Source organism: Macaca nemestrina, chromosome 10 (genome assembly GCF_043159975.1).
Source record: "Macaca nemestrina isolate mMacNem1 chromosome 10, mMacNem.hap1, whole genome shotgun sequence".
In the NCBI taxonomy this organism is placed as follows: Eukaryota; Metazoa; Chordata; class Mammalia; order Primates; family Cercopithecidae; genus Macaca; species Macaca nemestrina.
This window is the reverse complement of record NC_092134.1, coordinates 30,709,834-30,729,267: the sequence shown is the minus strand read 5'-3', so window position 1 is coordinate 30,729,267 and position 19,434 is coordinate 30,709,834. Positions and strand designations below refer to the sequence as shown.

The 19,434-nt window shown below is 39.4% G+C and overlaps 1 protein-coding gene across 4 annotated transcripts in view; it reads right to left on the bottom strand.

The window, feature by feature from the left end:
* LOC105493817 (insulin like growth factor 1) overlaps nt 1-19,088 on the bottom strand; it is a 79,999-nt gene extending 60,911 nt beyond the window's left edge. The window contains exons 1-2 of one of the 4 annotated variants that reach the window (XM_011761740.3): nt 18,758-19,088; nt 14,079-14,235 (exon numbers count right to left, since the gene is read on the bottom strand). In XM_011761740.3, the coding sequence (XP_011760042.1) occupies nt 14,079-14,235; nt 18,758-18,820 (220 nt within the window). In that variant the 5' untranslated portion in view covers nt 18,821-19,088. Of the gene's footprint in view, nt 1-14,078; nt 14,236-16,940; nt 17,186-18,757 lie in introns of those variants that run through there. The other 3 variants (XM_011761741.3, XM_011761739.3, XM_011761742.3) reach the window with 3 other exon arrangements.
* Nucleotides 19,089-19,434: the final 346 nt, after the last annotated feature.

Here is a 19,434-nt window from a genome sequence, read left to right as displayed (position 1 = left end):
TTTTTTACTCTTTTTGAAGCACTCTTGCCTGGCTGTTCTTGAAAAATGTAACTATTGAAAAAGAAACTGGCAAGATCTTAAGGACTGGGGCTCAGTTCCTGGCCCCAGTGATGGGCTTGGAAATTGCAGCTACAGCAATTAGAAGTTCCAATTTCCAGTTCACGGAAGGTCAGGCCATGGGGTTATCCTTGGAGCAGTCCTATAATTCCTCCAAGGAAAGGTTCCACCAACTTGAGGGAATCTGGACTGAATACAAGTGAATCAGCACATATATTGTTAATGGCCACAAGCAGGTTTGACCTCAACATCATTTTTGAAATCTGCAGTGAGAGTTGAGCTCTGATCTTTTTGTATTCTCTCTTATCAAATGTGAGCCACGAATTAGCACGTACCTCTTATTTCCTGCCATTCTCTAGATGGGGCTTCTCAAACCTTAACATGCATCCAAATCCTGTGGGTATCGGGTGAAAATGCAGATTTTGATTTAATCGTTTTGGGGTCAGGGGCCCTGACTCTGCATTTCTAAAAAGCCCTCAGGTTTCTTTGAGTAGTAAGACTTTATGTCTATGTCTATTTTCACACACCAAGCTTTTGTTTTTTCTATGCAACATTGATACATTCCCCTTAAACAATTTGTTAATCAAACCAATTAGCCCATTGTAAACAAGAGATACAAGAGATTTTTTCTTGCCACAAAACACTTTCCCTAGCCAGTAATCAAATCTGGTTTCTTTTAAGAGATAGATGTTTCTGTTCTTTATTATTACTATTGTTTTTGATATGTGTGTTGGGGAGGGAGATCAAAATCATTTATATTCACTGAAACCAATCATCCACCGAAGGACTTTAAAACACTAAGTGGCCAATGTCTACTTCAGAACCAGCCAGAAGTAAGCCTTTCTGTGTCTTTAGCTTACACATCATGATGCTTTTGTGCAATGTTACTGAACCCCCATCTGACTTATCTGGTAAGGGAGATTTTCATAATTGCATGCAAAGCACTGATAATCTACAGAAATGCCAGCCAGATTTGTGGCACTAATACCTTTCACAAGTCTTATGATTCATACGACTCAGGGGCCACAGACTGTCTAACTTAAGGGAAGCCTGAAATGATACTTATTGTATGTGTGTCATTGATCTTCTCAAAATTCATCCTCAAATATATGTTCCATACTAGGAGGTAAGAATCAGCAGAAAAGAAGGAATCTTTGGAGAGCCAAAAACATCTCTACACCAAATTGAGAGAGTGGAATTATAAGGTGAATGCAATTAACTGGCAGTCACATCTATGTTGAAAACATAGTCATCCCTTTAATAGGGAACATTTGCTGTGCTTGACAAACTCACAGTGAAATGGTTGGATCCATAGGAAGGAACATGCTGAAAATGGTTTCAATATGATCCTGTTTTTTCACTCAATAGCCATTGATTGAGGGTGTCCAGCCAAAAACAATGAGAAAATGAGCCAACAATAGTCTTACCCTTTGACCATATTAGATAAAGTTGCAGCTGAAATTTGTTATATGTTTCAGGAATAACAAAGCATCCATATGGAACATATATTTGGCAGTGTGGCAGCTGATGAAACCAGGAAAATTATACAAATTATCAATTGCTCGCTCCCAAATTACCCCAAAAAGAAATTAGATCCATTTTCAGTAGCTTTGCCTTCAAATTTCTTCATTCCATGAGTCACCACTACCTTCTGCCAAACTAAATATGTCTATGAACGGCTGGAAACTTTAATGGAAAGAAACATAAAACTCAAACTACATAGGAAAATTTAAGCTTCTTCATGGAAGACCTTCATGGAAGACTAGCAAGTCAGGAATGTGTGAAGACAGACAACACATGGATAATACCTTTTGTTTGGGGTTGCTTCTGAATCAGCGAGCAATACAACGTGCTGGCTTGACTTCAAATTAAAATCAGTTCCTTCCTTTGTTTCTTTTGTAAGCCTCCAATCTCTCAAACTACTAGGGTTTATTAAGGTACACAGTCCTACAGTCAGGTTGATCAGATTTGGGATAAAGAGACTTCATGATGTTATCCAATGGATGGTAGAAATTAGTAAATGAAGATTTCATGAATGGTTAAGAGCTTAATTTTCTAGAAACTATTCTGAGGTGTTATACCAGAAGCATATGACATAGCAGTTCACTTTGAGTTTATGGACTGTGGTTATGAGCACTACCCTCAGATGAGTTTACTAAGTTTAAGTTTAAAGGGTCCAGCTGTGCAAAGAGCTCTGGACCAAGCGTGAGGTGACTGAACTGTAGCCCTGGCTTTCCGACCAGTAGCTCCGGCTTTTCCAACCAACTTTTGTGACCTCATGCACATGATGTTTTTTCTGGACCTCGGTCCCCTCATCTGGGAAGTGAGAGCACTGGACCAGATTGCTCTATATGGTTCTTTCTAACTCTTTAATTTTTCAATTCTGCGTTGGCAAATAGAAACCATTTGTAGTGTTCTCTAAGGGCTGGTGCTCCAGCTGTGATTCATACATTAGCCAGGGATGTACCAATTGTTGCATACCTTCCCTTGCCCACCACTGCTCCTATTAAATAACTCAGATAGAAGTAGAGAGAAACTGAGTGGAGGTTCCGTTCTCACTTTCATAAGTAGACCTTATTGGTGAGGGTCTAGTAGCCTTTGAAAATTACCTGTTGACTAGAATTAGCTTATTCTTGAGCTAGGCATTTTCAGTGGAGCAGCAGTGAAGAGGTCCTAAGAGGCGACATCTACAGTAGACTTGTTGACTTTTTTCTCCTATATCTTCAATCTCAGATGCAAAATGATGGCAGTAGCAAATTGTAAGTCATGGTATATATTCAAGGGACTGGAAGAAGGAAATAGCTTTTGGAATGACATTTTCAATATCAAATCAAGAAATTGTATTTAGTGCTCCATATTAGATGCTGTGAAAAACAGGGCGGGAGGGAAGCCCTTAAAACTTAGTCTGTGTTCTTCTGAAAATGCTCAAGATAAAATAGAATGAAAATTTACAGTAGCAGCAGTAGCATTTGATTGTGTTGTTCAAAAGTGTTATAAGTGCATCAAATGCTGTGTCTCTGGGAGCCATGGGATGTGAGGCCCCTGGGATAGAAGAACCACAGAGTCACTGATCCATATGGTGATAAAACTCACAATTTTGATTTCATGAAAGCCACTCTCAAACCAAAAAAAATTAATTCCCCTAAGTCAGGCTGTGATAAGAAAAGAGTTTGGATGTACAACTTGAGAGTGCAAAGATACTTTTTCTGATTAGTGAGTACATTTCCTCTGCTGAATGCTGCTTTTTGAGACTAAGCAGAAATCACCAATAGCTGACTTGAGAGAACAGAAATCTTTTGCCTATATGTGATATCTCTCAGTGACTACCCAATCACCTCGTGGAGAACAAAGTCTTTAAGCAAGCTCAGTGTGGTAAAATGATAGGCCCCATCTCTTTGCTGCTTCTCCCAATGAGAGGAAATAAATGGTGATACTGAGTGAGCATTCTGAGGATCCATTAATTAACTCTTGGGTGGTCTCAATGTAAAGTGATATGTGAACAGGAGGCAGCAACATGCTTTTCTTTTTAATTAATGAGGTTGAGAAGATATATTGCCAAATTAACTTTTCCAGATTATAATTGTTGCCTAAGGTTTTACAGAAGTCAAGCCATTGATCTAATTTGTGAGCCATGATTAGGGATACAAGGCAAAAAGCATCCAATTCAGTTCATCAATCGTGACATATTTGGATGGCCCTTCGTTTCCAAAGCCCTACTACAGCTGAGCCTCAGAACAACTCAGAGGAGTATTTTTATTCCCATTTTATGATAAGCTATGTAAGGCTCAGGGATGTTAAGTGACTTCTCCAAGGTCACAGAACTGTTCAGTAGGGGAGCTGGGTCAGGCCCAAATATGGAACTTCTGACTGTTTCTGAGCAATTGAATAACTGTGATAGGACTCAGATAGGAAAGGTATAAGAAAGAAGGAGAAAAATTGTGGTCATTACCTTTGAACCAGGCTTTTTCACTTGTGAGGAATTGAGAGTTTATTAATTATGTGCCTGACAAGGGGACAGCCACGTATGTTAAGGTCAAAGACAAGCGGCTGGGTGCAGTGGCTCATGACTGTAATCCCAGCACTTTGGGAGTCCAAGGCGGGAGGAAAACCTGAGGTCAGGAGTTCTAGACCAGCCAGGCCAACATGGTGAAACTCCGTCTGTACTAAAAATACAAACATTAGCCGGGTGTGGTGGCACATGCCTGTCATCCCAGCTACCTGGGAGGCTGAGGTGGGAGAATTGCTTGAACCTGGGAGGTGGAGGTTGCAGTGAGCCGAGATCATGCCACCGTACTCCAGCCTGGGCAACAGAGCAAGACTGTCTCAAAAACAAAAACAAAAAAAGATAACCAACTTCTTTTTAATTTACTCCAGGTGGTCTCAATCAAACTTCTAAGCACAGGGTTCTGCTCTGAACCATTTCTGCCTGCCCTTCCTTTTCTTACTAAAATACATGAATTCCATGGCTACAAGGCAAAAAAGAAAAGGCCTGCAAAAGGTTTTAAATAGGCTATAGGAAGAACTTTTATTTTTCAGAGAAAAGCTTTCAAAACCACAATGACTCTTCTCATGGCTTGCTCCAGGCAATGGACCACAGGCTCTGGATTAAAGAGTGACTGAGAATTGATGTGTTACTTTCACTTATGGTCTTCCAATCTCTCTAGTTGCCTCTCTTCTGGAGATTTGTCTAGTCTAGGAATCTTGACTGGGGGGTGATTTTGCCCCCCAGGGTACATTTGGCAATGTCTGCAAATATTCTTGATGGTTGTGACTGGGAGGAAGGGACTGCTGGCACCTAGTGGGTAGAGGCCAAGTACGTTGCTAGATATTGTATAATGCATGGGGCAGCTCCCTCTCCCAGCAAAAAACAGTCTGGCCTAAAACGCCAATAGTGCTGAGGCTGAAAAAGTCTGTTGCCAATGGTGCTTGGGGAAAGTTGAGTGAGGAGTATGAGAATAAGGTAAGATTTTAAAACAGTCTGGGCACGGTGGCTCATGACTGTAAACCCAGCATTTTCGGAGGCCGAGGCGGGCAGATCACTTGAGCCCAGGAATTTGAGACCAGCATGGGCAACATGGTAAAACCCCATCTCTACGAAAAATACAAAAGTTAACCGGATGTGGTGGCATATGCCTATTGTCCCAGCTACTGGGGAGGCTGAGATGGTGGGAGGATCACTTGAGCCTGGGAGGTTGAGGCTGCAGTGAGCTTTGTTTATACCACTGCACTCCAGCCTGAGCAACAGACCGAGACCCTGTCTCAAAAACACAAAAACAAAAATGAAAAAAACCCACATCACTTAGTCTCACAAAGAAGTTGGGGATAGGGTCAGCAAGGAGGGAAAAAGAAAAATCTATAGTGTCCTTAAATCCATTTAATCCAGAATTCTAACTCTTGGTGGTCCTTTCCCCAGTTTTATAGGTAATCTGGAGTGGGCTGCGTGTGGGTTGGCTCAGTGCACACTTTCTAAATCGCTTGCCTCTGATGAAAGACCCATTTCATCAGGGTAAATGGCACAGAGGTAGTACGATCTTCCCAGCAATACTCTCTGGATTGCTCCTATGTCTGACAAATTTTCAAAGTTTAAAAAGGTCCCTCAAACAGCCTTTTAGTACCCCATAAAGATGAGAGATGAAAGAAGAAAACCAGAAGAGATTCATAGAGTATTTGCTTGGGAGTCTGCAAAAAAATCAGGTGTAAATTTCTTTTGGCTTGGGACAGTCAGAGAAATCTCCAGAAAGAAAAACTGATCCAACAACTCGTCAGACTGTTTCAGATTTTCCGGGAGCGCAGCTTTGCTAAGTCATTCCAAAGCAGTTCTACCAAAGTTGACATTGGAGAGAGTGACCAAAGAGTCAGAATAGTATAATATACAATAATAGTCAAATTATGACCTTAAGTGGACTTGGAATGCCTGAAGTACATGTGAATGCTTTTCACACCATATAGGAGACAGGCAGGGAATTACTTTAGTTTGTACAAATTTCCACAGCAAGGGAATAAAAGGGTTAATCTAAGTCTCAGGTGAATTTATTGAAAGGAAGGAACCAACAAGATCTATGCTCATTTGGATGAATTTGATTGGAGACTTCTTTTGGTCATTTTAATTTGCCAGGTAACTCTGACACAGACATGGCTAATTGCTGCTAAATGGAGGAATACTGCAGTGGGAGCAGAAAACAGAATGACAGTATCTTCTCCCTTCGTCACTAATTAGCTGTGTGACCTTGCACGTGTCACTTCTCTCTGGACTTCAGTCAGCCTTTGGCTAATTCTTCTTATTATTTTCATTTACATGAATATATGGGGTAAAATTGCAGTTTTGATACATGACTAGATTGCATAATATTGACAAGATTATTTTTCTAAAGGACTTCTAAGTTTGTAGCAATCTTCAATTTTATTTTCTTTGAACAATCAAGTAGTCTTAAGAGGGAGAGATTATAGAGATGTATACTTAATCAATAATCAGGTTCTTGGGTATTTCCTCCCCTCTTTTTGACCCCTCTTTTTTTGGCATGGAAATCTTTATTCCTGCAGAATGCCTGAGCATTTAATGCAAAAGATTTTAATTTAAAAGAGGTTGTGTGGTCTCTGCTGGTTGCACAGTTTCTCTTTGTGTCTGTGCTGCTGATGATCAAATATTGCAAAGCCATTAATTACCTTAGGACAAATGCAGACGACCATGTGCAAAGGTTCTGGCCAGTTGCAGAAAGCAATATGCCAGATATAAAGTTAAGTGAAGGGTTTTTCTTGGTATTTAAGGTTCAGTGAAAAAGTAAGAGGGGCAGCTATGCCAAGAATGAAAAGCCAGAGCTTGCCAAGTGCTTCTTTAAGTGGCTTTAGCCAATGTGAGACTAAACAATGCATTAAATAGGCATACAACTTACTGCAGTTAGGGAATTGCATGTCAAATAACACCTCTTTGCTATGTTTTAAACATGATCTCACGTATAGATAAAGACAAACAAAATGCTGTGTTGTCATCTCCTTAGTCTAACAGCTAATAAGGCCCGGGGGTTTGAACTTTCCAGGCAACCTAAAGTAATTCTTTGGGATGTCTCAGGGAGAGGTGTAGGATGGAACTCTGCCAGGGTGGCAGCTCAATGCAAAAATGATTTTTTGCCACCATGGGTTGTCAAAGACGTCTGGCTGCACAAAGGAGCGAAGCCCTTGCAGGCTTTTATTGAGAACAATGAGACATCTCCTTGGGAGAGACCTTGTGGCCATTTTCACTGTGTCTGAATCTTTGGTGTGGGCTGTAAAACCAGCAGAGAGGCTGCTGGAGAGATGAAGTCAGCTCTAATGGAGACCTTGGGCAATGATGGCATGACACAAGATGTCTGGTCAAGGTACTGGAGGCCCATTGAAGTAGCAGAATGCCAAAATTCTCTCCTGCATCCAAAATGTCTCCCCTACCAGCCACTGAAGATAGGATACATTTCAATGCCAATGGTCTTCAAACAACTGGTTGAATAATACCAGCAAAGGTGGTGGTCTTGCATCCCAACCACTGGCTGCTCCCACATCTCCTTTTATAGTCAAGTTGGGGAAGTTTCTTCCTGTCTGGATTATGGTGTCTGTGACCACCTCCTACCACTCTAAAAGCACCCCAAGAAAAAGTTTAGTCCAATTAAACAGCAGTTTTTTAGTAGGTCTTTGAGAAAAACCAATGGAAGAAATGGTTGCAAGTAATGAAGCACTTGAGGTTTGCAGGAAGAGGAAGAAGATTTGTAGTTGGCCAGAAGAGAAGCTCCCCAGATCCTACTGCATATCCTGGTGTACGCAGGTGAGGTGCAGTGTTCTGTCTGACTTCAGCCTGTGAAAGGTCTTGTACAGCAGCAACCTCTAATCAAAGAAGACTTTTCTTGTGCATCCTGAGCAAGTTTTCTTATCATTTCTTCAATTTTTCCAGAAGCTAAAATATAGGGTCATTAAATAGATATCTCTCTCATGCCTCTTTTCAAGGAAGTGTTCAATATCAATTTAGTCATCCTGGGATTCTTGCTCCTTATCTCCCATAAGACTACCGGGATTTTGGAAGTATCTCCCTATGCTACACACTCCTTGGAGGCAAAAGAACTTAGCTTTGTTTCTGGAACCATTCAGTGGGGTAAGTTACAAAATGTTCATGTCTCACATTTCTCATTTGTCCCATGAAGCAATAAACTTTGCCCACCAAGACTGGGGTAAAGACAAAGTGAGAGAGCTGACACAACTGGATTTTGAAAAAGTAAATATACTAGATAAACATAACATTCTTCATGTTATTATTACTAATACTACTACATAATTCTTACTACTCATAATAGATTTTTAATCAGCTGCCTCCAAGGAGAGGAAATGAATGTGTAATTAATTGGGCAGTTCATATACTTCAGCATTGGCAACAGATTCTGCAATTGATCTCAGAAGAGAATAATTAAGTGTAATAGCTCACATATGTGGTGCTTACTATGTGCCAGGCAATATTCTAAGTTAACATATTCTAATATAATTATAACTAATTTAATCCTAACACCAACTCTATAAGGCAGGCTCCATTTTACAGATGAGAAAATTGAGGAACAAACAGGTTAAGTAACTTGCTCAAGATCACTCACCAAGTAAGTTGCAGAGCTGGGGTTCAAACCTGAAGTGTTTGGCAATAGAGGCCATGCTCTTGGTCTTGAACCCTTTGCTTTCCTGTTTATAACTCTCCCTCAGGAGGGAGATGGTCTCGAAGGGCATTAGCATGTCAGAAACAAATGCAAATTATTTTCTAATTTTGCATCATTTTCTTAGTGGTCCTATGGTTGCAGAGACTGGTCCTTTACTATTTAAAGATAGTAGCAAGCATTTGGGGTCAATATAAAAACACATTGCTTTTCTTTAATAATATCTGTGGCCTATTAGCTTAGTGGTACTAATGAGGCCAGGGTCATAAGGTCAAACCCCACATGTACCAATTAGTTTCAAAGAGAAAAGCTTTCCCACAGCTAGTGACTGTACCCCTAACTTTGACCAGCTGTCACACAGACGCATAGCAGGCCTTCTAAGGGGTACCAATAAAAGGAATGAAAATGGTGCAACTCAAATCCAGCCCCACTCAAAACAATGCTAATGGTGGGTGAGTGTGATGCCAGATTCCCCGATTATATACTCTCTTCTTTAATTGAAAAGGTAATAGGCTGGGAAGAGGCTTTTGGTGAAGGTTTAGAAACCTGTAGATTCTTATTTGTCCCCTCTAATTTAATAAAGGGCATCTAAAAATGAACGTACTAACTCGACCTCACAGTCAGGAGAGTGAGAGAATGTAAAGATGAGAACTGTCAATGGGTCTATCCTAACAAAGAAAAATGACAGTCTGTTTTCATGAGGCGTGTGCTTCTTTGGCTCCTTGGTCCAAAAGACCTGCATGTATTTGGTCATATCTAAGCTTCTATTCCATCCCCGAGGGGTTGAAATCCAGCTTAAAGCAAAATAAAACGAAGAATCTGGCTCCTTTTACTTTAAGTGAGTGGAATCTCCTATCTCTGGGGACCAACAGAAACTATGTAAATAAGATAAAAGAGACTAAACGTTATTTAGTCACTACTTAAATCCAAGGTTCTTCTTTCTTGAATAGCACCAGAGCTTTGTTAATTACAACCTAGACTATGAGTCTGTTAAAGTTAGAAGAGGTCATTTATTTTAATAAAATTCCCTTGTTTTATGGACAAGGACATTTAGACCCAGGAAGTTTAAATGCCTGCCAAACTCCTACAGCTAATGAATGACAGGTCTGGGAGTAGTTTTCTGGACCGTATATATCAAAGGAAAGAAGCTTGACTTAATAATAATAACCTAGATCTAAGAAGGTTGTTGCAATCAATAACAATGAAAGTTCGTTGTAAAGTTTCACTTAAAGCCCTTACAAAACAGTCTGTTTTAACACATGAAAAATGCCATTCGTTTATTCAGACCTGTTCTTAATAACTATACATTGGAAGTATGTTTTACAAAACCTATAAATCCTGAAGAGCTGAAAGAATATCCAACTTTCTTTTCTAATTGATTTACTTCTCCATTTCCCCAGACCGCCAAGGTAAAGCATATACAGTTTATTTAAGGGACTGTTTATAGACTCTTAAAACTAAAAAAGACCCCAGAAACTCTCTTTCAGTTGCTCTTAATTGAAACCATCCAAGATGGTTGGTTGTCTGTCAATTTTTTAAGAATCTCCAAGGAGAGAAATTCCACAGGCCCATAGCAGCATGTTAAAATGGTTAATCACCATGGCTGTCAAAAATTATATCTATGGTAAGCTTCACTTCTCCTATTTCATTTGAAGCTCTTTTTTTTCTTGGTGTTTTTCATGCAAAATGAGGTTGTAATGAGCCACCCTTTATAAGGGCTCCATCAATCTAGTAAGAAAATCGCTAGCTCCTTCCCAATGTGCTTTCATCTCCATTATGCCACCATTTTTCTCACAGGGCTACAAGAACACAAGGCTGGCTGATAGGCTCTCCTATCTTCCCTGTGATGCATAGGAAAGAATGAGTAATTAGCTCTTCATTGGGTCTTTCATTTCATAAAATGTCTAGGGAAGCTGCATTAATTATACATGAACTGTTCCATTTATGATGGGATAATGTTCACAAACAGATAATCTAGAAGGTTGCTTTCACTGTGCTGTAGTGGAACTTGGGCTTGAAGGGAAATATGAGCTCATTCATATCATTGGGTCAATCTACACACAATAAGCATTACAAAATATTTTATTCAGAACAGTTCTAATAGAGTTAAAAACCTCTCCTTGTTAAATATTGCAGATTGACAAAAATGATAGCTATGGAGGCAATTTTCTTTTAGATGTTTGAATTTCAAACTAAAATCAGAAACTGCTTTCTACAACTAAAAGAATTGTACTTCCAAAATGGATTTGAAGCAGTTTAAAATAAAAGGCACGGCCACAATCAAACTTTGAAAATAAGTGTAAAGAGAATAATAAGAGTCAACTGACAGTGTATAGAGGTGGGGAAGAATGCTTCCCTCTAAAAAGTATTTCAAAGACTATGCTTACAGCTGACTTCTCCACACACAGTAAATCTCAGGGGATGAAAAGGAAACTGAATGAAATTTGTTGACAACAGTTAATGCCTGTAGGAATAATTGGCTCAGACACAAAACAGACATCAATGTAGCTTGGGGATGACCAAAATGCAGCAGCCTCTAAGTCATTGTTAGTATATATGTTTTCAGTTCAAAAAAATAAAAGCAGTTTTATTAAATAACTGGATAACCATGAGGTGAGAAGTATTGTCCACAGTATTTGACAACCTTAATTCTTGATGGTTCTTAAGACTAAGATCCCAAACAAGTAATTCCATTCTATTCAATTGGATTCAACTGGATTCAATTCAATTCAATCCTGTCAGTTCAACAATCAAATATGGGCAGCTACTATAGCATCCAGGCAATGAGCTAGACACTTGGATTCAAAGGTAAATAAATATGTCCTTTGGCATCAAGGAACCCATTGACAGGGTATTATTCTTGGCAGGGTAGACCCTTGTAAGGTGAGACCACAAATGGGACAAAATATTCAGGAAAAACATAAAGGATATAATCTATTCTCCATGGTTATTTTTCTATTACAACAATAATACTTAGTTGCGTTTTTCTTTTACCACTCAACTCAACTGTAAGCCCCTTGAAGTCAAGGTCAATCTCTCATTCATTTCTAGGCATCTCATTCATATCTCATCCAATGCTTACACATAACAGATGCTCCATCAATGTTTTGAATTAAATTAAAATAATCTAAATGGATTAACTTCTTTTGGGCAAATAAGATTGTCCAGTTGATTAGAAAGAATACTTTTAACAAGTATTCTCATTAACAAGAATACTTTTGTGCATGAGGGTATGTTGGACACTTTTGTGCATGAGGGTATGTTGAATTAACATAAGTCATGGAATTCTAGAAGGCAAAACTCATGACACACATACTTTCAATGACAATACTGATAATATATGATTTATAAAACCACTTTCTAGCTAAAGCCATACAGTAAACATCAAGATTTGCTATATATAACATTTCCTTTTCAAGTTATTCAGACACAATTTTTAAAAATTTGCTGAAATTTGATTGTTGTAGTAACAGAACAAGAGAACCTGGAAATTGGTTTCCATTTTAGTTGTCCAATGTTCTTAAGTATCTGTGCAAAAACATGTAAGTATCATACCGTTACTTAGGAACAATCATTTTTTCCATTCTCATTTTTCATCATTTAATGCAAACATCATAGGCATAGAAGGATCCAATTTTCATGCACTGTGCATGGAAATTCTGGAGCATGTCATGTTGAACAGCACAATTCAACCTGGCACGTAACAGAGGACACTTCTAGGCTTGGCAATTACCTAGTGAACTGGATCAAAGGAAATTGCACAAATGGATTATCAAGGGGAATAAAAGTCCTCTTGGGCATAATAAGTGAGAAACACGTTTTCATTTTTTAAAAAAATGAAGATCAGTAGCTGCAAATTATAGAATAATTATGACCCACTGTTGGATCATGTGATGTCCCACAGTTATCTTCCACAGGGTATTTTAAAGGTAAAACAAGTCTGCTATTGGAAAACCACTCACCCAATGCACTCATTCATCTGCTCTGCAACAGAGAACTGGATAGAATTGCTTTATTGCCAGAAAAATAAATGAGTTCATTCAATTAAAGCACTGGCTGGAAGCAAATAGTGGGAATTTGCCTATTCAAATAGTAGAAGCTACTTCTGATTCTCTGTCACTAGTGATTTAAAAACTGTTTGTTGCCAAATCCACTGCAAGTACTGATCACCAATCCCCTCACAAGCCTCTTCCTTCCCATCTCCCTTACTGATCTCCAGACCGGTATACACAGGCCACCCTCTACCCTGCCAGTCATACACATACATACCCCACCTGCCTAGAGAGAAGCTGACATTTGGGAAGGATGAGAGAGACTTCAAGTGTGTGAGTCATTAGAGGAGCTATTCAAAGCATAGTGGGTAACTGAGGTAAGCTGTCTACACTGGAGTGATATGAACCTTTAAGAATGACTCATGCTCAGTTTCCTGGAACTCTCTAAAACTCCAAAGAATTATAAGGAATGAGCATCTGGCTTTAAATATTTTGCAGTCCTATACAGTGAGATAGATGCATGGGAGCTAGATTCTTTAAGTGATCAGTTCCCATAGGAATCATTGACTTTTGCTTGTGTATATTATTTACACACCTTGACTTGGCTGTCTACTTTTCATTGGCTGTTGACTTTCTAATCACCTAAGAGCTACTTAAGAGATAAGTGACCCTGTACTTGTCAGAGACCCTTTTCCAGATGGTGACATCATTGAAGGGTCCCAGAGAAGAACTATGCCAAAAGAGAGCAACAACAAAAAATCAAGGTCAATTGGCATAGAGGGCAAATTCGTATGGCATTTCAGTTTGCATTTAGAGACAGTCTCTGTATTTGCAAACAGTCCTGCCTTTAAGTGGAGTTCACCTTCTGTCTGTTCACGGTGATTTCATGGTGAATGGAGACATCTAGGATGCGCCCTTTAATATTTTTTCCCAGATCCACATGACTGGAGAGTCCTTACTAGTTTACACCAGATCACATGGCACTTAAAGCAGCCCTGCATGTGTTCCATATGTTTATATGTGCAACCATAGGTTTTGAAAACAAAAACATCAATACCTCAGGGCTATTTTTTCCCATCCTTTCATTGAAAGGAATGAAATAGTGAGGGTAGATCATAATAGTTGAAAGAAGGCTTAGCAGGAAGTAGTTAAAGACGAATTGTAAAGGAGGAAAATTCCATCCTAGATCTGCAAAACCTGCCAAAGCCCCGCCGAAACACTATGCTTACTTTAAGGTGAGGAATCTCAGAGGCCTAGGATGGTTGCCAGACACGGGCAGTCATTCAGTTATTCACACACTCCCTGCGGTTGTAAATCCACAGAGCTGTACACGTTAGACTTGAGCAGCACAGTGAGAGGGAGAGCTACTTACTGAAATAAAAGCCCCTGTCTCCACACACGAACTGAAGAGCATCCACCAGCTCAGCCCCGCAGAGCGTCTCCGGTCCAGCCGTGGCGGAGCTGGTGAAGGTGAGCAGGCACAGTGCCAGGTAGAAGAGATGCGAGGAGGACATGGTGTGCATCTTCACCTGCCCAAGAAACAGAGGGAGGGTCAGGTTTCTTCCTTGGTCCTTGCAAGGGGAGTGGGGTTGGACAGAAGGGCATTGACTCCCACGATTCCACGACTGTCATTAATCAGGACTGCCCAGCACAGAAGTCAATAGAGTACATGAGAACCCAGTGGGAGTTGTGGATGGAGCATGTCTCGGCATCCAACAACCTGTGTTTATTCCCCTGGCTACTGTGGATCCTTGGAGGAGTCCTCTCTGAACCCTTTCATTATGGGTTCCTATTTCAATGAATTGAGATAAACTATCTAGAAACATTTACTACGGAAATGAAAGATGCTATTATTACAGTGGGATCCCATATCACTCTGAGACTCTGGTAGGACTTTTGAATTATCAAAGATTGTGCTCAGTACAGATTCGAGGCCAAATAAGTTTTGTTAATTTAAATTTCTCAATATTGGCCATCCACAGATGGTACATGCATTCATTATGGAGCAGAATATATTTTTTTTTTTTTGGAGCAGAATATTTTTAACCAAAACATTATTCCCTATTTTTGACTAAAAATAATTTGCTATGGCAAAAAAATGGCTTTTGACAATACTATATATCATCATAGGGGTTTTTTTTTTTCTCTTATTATGAGAGACAGACAGAGAGAGAGAGAGAGAGAGAGAGAGAGACACTGATTCCTTACCTGGGGAGTATCAGCAGTTGACACAACCACAAATAGAAGAAAATAACAGAAACAGAAAAAAACATGAGAATCAAAGAATGAAATTGGCTCTAGTAGAAGCCACTCCTGCATAACTAAAGCCCCTGGCCTCAAGTCCAATATCAAATCAACACATGTTGAGAATCCCTTCTGTGTGTTTTTATTTTATTTTTAGTCACAGGAATTCTTGGCTTCATCTCTTGGAGGGACTTATGTGTCACTGTAACTATTTTATAGCAAAATATACCCAGGGACCCCTGGTTGGCATGACTTAGTCAATGATAGCCAAACAGCAGCCTTGCCAAAAGCAGCAGTCCTGTGGCTCAAGTCTCCCATCCTCACTCTAAGTAGTAGAAACCATGCTGAGGCAATCATTAAGTTTTTCCATATTGTTACTTGTGGCACAAAGATGTGGCTTTTTCCAAGAAGCCTCCCAAGGTGAGTTGTTTCACTTCTCTCAGATGCATCTACTTTCAACATCACAGGAAGAGTCACTGACAGGGTGTTAGGTGAGGGGCCCTATTAAAAGGGTTGTGGAGTCACTCTGGAAGCTATAATTATAAAAAGAGGCTTTTTTGAACCTCACAGTAGTGGCAGGTCCATTCAACCCCATCAGTTTTGAAGAAACAGTCATTAATTTTCTGACCACCCTCCTTGCCCTCCATGGACTCTCAATTTAATGGCTCTATATCAGTGGCAAAATTTCCCCCATCATTCTAATGAAGATTTCCATTTGTGTAGTCAGACCTTCACCTCAGCAATTGAAGAAAAAAAAAAAAAAAAAAAAAAAACCCAAACCCCTGTCTCTTGTTAACAAAATGTAAATATTTAGTTAATGGTTGTAAAGCAGTTGAAGATGAAAAGCGCCCTCTATTTGCAAATGATCATAAATAATGGACATAAAATAGAAGAGGAGGTAAAAGCTCAACTGAATATTTACTGCATTTTTCTCAACAGGATCTCTACATGGAAATCTTCCATCCCCCTACATAGCCCAAAACACTGGGACTGGAAGAAGCAAGTTATCATCCAATTCTCATTTTTTTTTTCTTTTTTTTAGTTGTAAAATTAGTGGGGTTTTCCTGTTCAGTATTTCCATTAGAAACCTCAACAAATTCAACCCAACTGGACCTCATGGCATTTTTCAAAAGAACAAACCTGTGATTGACCTTGCAGAGCATATCCCCGCACTGCGGGAATGGGCCAGTTCTAGAAAGTATGTTATTCTACCAAATCCTATTTCTCCACCCCTCCCTTCTTTGTTGAGTTTATAGCAATGCTGAAGTCTAAGCACCTGCAATGGTAGATGCCTTCAAGTTCTTCAGCTTTCGTGAAATCCAGGGAATAAAATTACTCAAGTTATAGCCTTAGTGAATTTCAAACTTCATTAGATGTCAAAACCATATTTTTAATAGTGAGCTCTAGTATAACACATTTAAGTGCAGCAATACATATAAATCTCTAGAACTTAAGAATTTAATATTTTTTAAACAGATTTTTCTTTTCCTTTTTTTTTTTTTTTTTTTGCTGAGTTATATTGTCAGATAAATCTCAGTACTTATAGTTCTAGGACAAGATAGAACCTCTAGTGCATTTTCTTTTAGTTTAGGGAACAGTCCAGTACACCCACAGAGAACCAGATAATTTATCACATTATGTTCCCACAAGGGAAAACAATACCGAACTTGCTTAGGAGTTAAAAGTGTGAAACAAGTGGTCCCATATGTTCATTATTTTCTTGGCCTTTTATTTTGCCAAACACAAAAGAAATGAATAGAGAGAAAGGAAAGATATGATAGAAAAAAAGGGGAGAATCAGAAAGACATGAGAAAAAAAGAAAAAAAATCAGAAAACACTTTCTCAAAAATCATTCACAAACCCAAATTTTAAAAGTTCTTTCTTTTTTAGAAATTTTAAATAAATGGAATATTAATTGATTCCAGATGTCTGGGCTACAATGAAAATGCCCTGTAAAATTTGAGGGCAACAGTCATAAGAAAATACTCACTGTAGGTGTAATCATTTTTGTTTGTTCCAGGTCTTTTACAGCAGGTCAGGGTGGGTATTATGAGGCCGATGTGAACAGAAAACTGAGGTCTTAAAAACATGTGCTGCTTTGTGGGTGGGGTTTGTGAAAGCATCTAGTTACATTTGGACACCCAGGCAGGTATGCTATGAGCCTGGGTAAACTGCCTTTTGTCCATTGAAACAATGAACAAATTGCACAGCTGGGATTTAAGTCAATCTTTTTTCCCCAACCAAGCCACCTATTTCCATTGTATGCCTATTGTAGCCGCCCAGATAGTGACCCAAGCTCCAGTCCACTCCCTTACTCCCTTCCCCCGACTCACTCACTTGGAAATACCTTGAGACTCAGAGTACAATCAGTTTGTGAGTTCTGCCTCTGGGCAGGACACCTTTACTCACTGAATTACATGTGAAAGACCACGCAGCTCCCTCAAACCACTTCCTGCTTCAAGTACAGAAAAAAGTAACAACTTATTAAGAGCTCCACTTCTGAAGTGTTCAGCATACACAGCATGAAAAGTGCATTTGGAAACAATTTTCTTAACTTGTAATTAACGCAGAGATAACGTTCCACAGCCTCTTTTATGATCCCCTAAGTAGGGAGACAAAAACTCCAGCTGCTAGATCACATAGTATGTATGCACAGTGACGTCATTTCTTTGAAAGCAAGGTGGCCTGCCTGTGTTGGCATCTCAGGAACAGCAGAATCAGGTGCCTGACAAGGGTGTATCTTTAACTCCCAGAGCCACTTACTTGACTAGGGAAAGTCCTAGCGGTGAAGTGTTTGAAAAAGCAGCAACTGAATGCTGCACTAAGTGGCAGAGACGCCTTACGAATTGAGCCCTCAGGCAATTGAATCGGTGGAGCCAGTGACAGCAGCTTCAAAGCGCTTGCAAATTGAAAAAAAACCCACAAGTCTTGAAGGACATAATTTTGCTGAGAATGGAAACTAGAACTACGGCCAGCAATCGGAAACGAGAAGTCGGTGCACCGACAGCAGCAGCCAGATTTACCTAAAGGGACTTCACGACACCGAATATAAAATCAGAGTTTTACAACACAAAACCCCAAGTCCAAACTCTGCCCATGAAAGTCCTCTTCTAAACAGAAAAGTTGGGCGAGCAGCTCTTAGAAAGTTTCTGCTTTCCATATACAGTATGTATTTGTTTAAATTATGCAAATATGCAAGGTCAGCAAGAGTTGTCAAGGAGTTCTTTTTTGGAAGAACAAATTACACTTTACTCTAACTTTAACTCTCTCTCCGGGCATAAGTGCAGAGTTCCGGGACCTTAGCTCCAAAGATCATATTTAAAAGCTTTAATATCATCTAAAATATAACTCTTCATATATAGCATGTCTTGTAAATAAAGTCCTGATGAGTTACACACACACAGACACACACACACACATGCACAAGAACATGGTCTTAAAAATAAAACATCTGCACCTGCAAAAGAAGAAAAAAATCCCCAAGTTCATATCCACGCTCTATAGCCCTTAGCCATAGACAGGATTTAAAGGAATCTTCTATAATGACACCACGGAAGCCTTGCAGAAGTGGGGGATTTAGCATAGTACCTTGCAATAGTTTCTACTCAGACAGATATCTGTGCAAATGCATCCATCTCCCCGAGCTATTTTTCAGATTCCACAGAATTGCATGTTCAGCAATTTATAAATAACTCCCAGTTCCGAAACAATGAAAATTTTAAAGTGAATAACAGTTCTAGGCAGAAGCAAACAGTACACAATTTAAATAAAATTCCCCAATGACTTCAAAGAGTAAGAAATATTTACCTTCAAGAAATCACAAAAGCAGCACTTAAATAATTGGGTTGGAAGACTGCTGATTTTTCCCATTGCTTCTGAAGTACAAAGTCTGAAAATGAATTGGTTAGCAGGAATAATGAAGCAAAAAGAAATCCAGAGAGATGGGAGATGTTGAGAGCAATGTCACATTTCAATTTTGAGGACTTTATTCCATTGCGCAGGCTCTATCTGCTCTGAATTTAGCAGTGACAGTGAGATTTAGCAAACAGAAGAGGGATTTAGAGAAAATCCTCACATTTATCTACAAAACACAGACACTGTAGACAGGAAACAGCTGGGGGAACATTTGCCTTCTCTCTCTCTCCCTCTTCTGGCAAAGTTATCGAGTAAGGACTTTTTTGGGCATGGTGACAAATAACATCATACCTTTGCATTTTAAAACTAGAGCACAGAAGCATTTTTTTCCCTTAAAAGAATGTGTGTTAGTGACAGGGTTAGCAGACTTTAAAATACTTATGCTGCCATAGAAAATAAGGATCTGTTTTCTGATTAACTTTCTGCTGGGCAGGAAGACACACACGTCTGCTCATACACCTTACCAGTATTAAAGGAATGTATACATGGGGGATGGGAGAGCAGTTTTACATTCTAGAGCAAATGCAAAATTTAAAACAAAAAAGAAAGAAAGAACGATAAGACCCTCT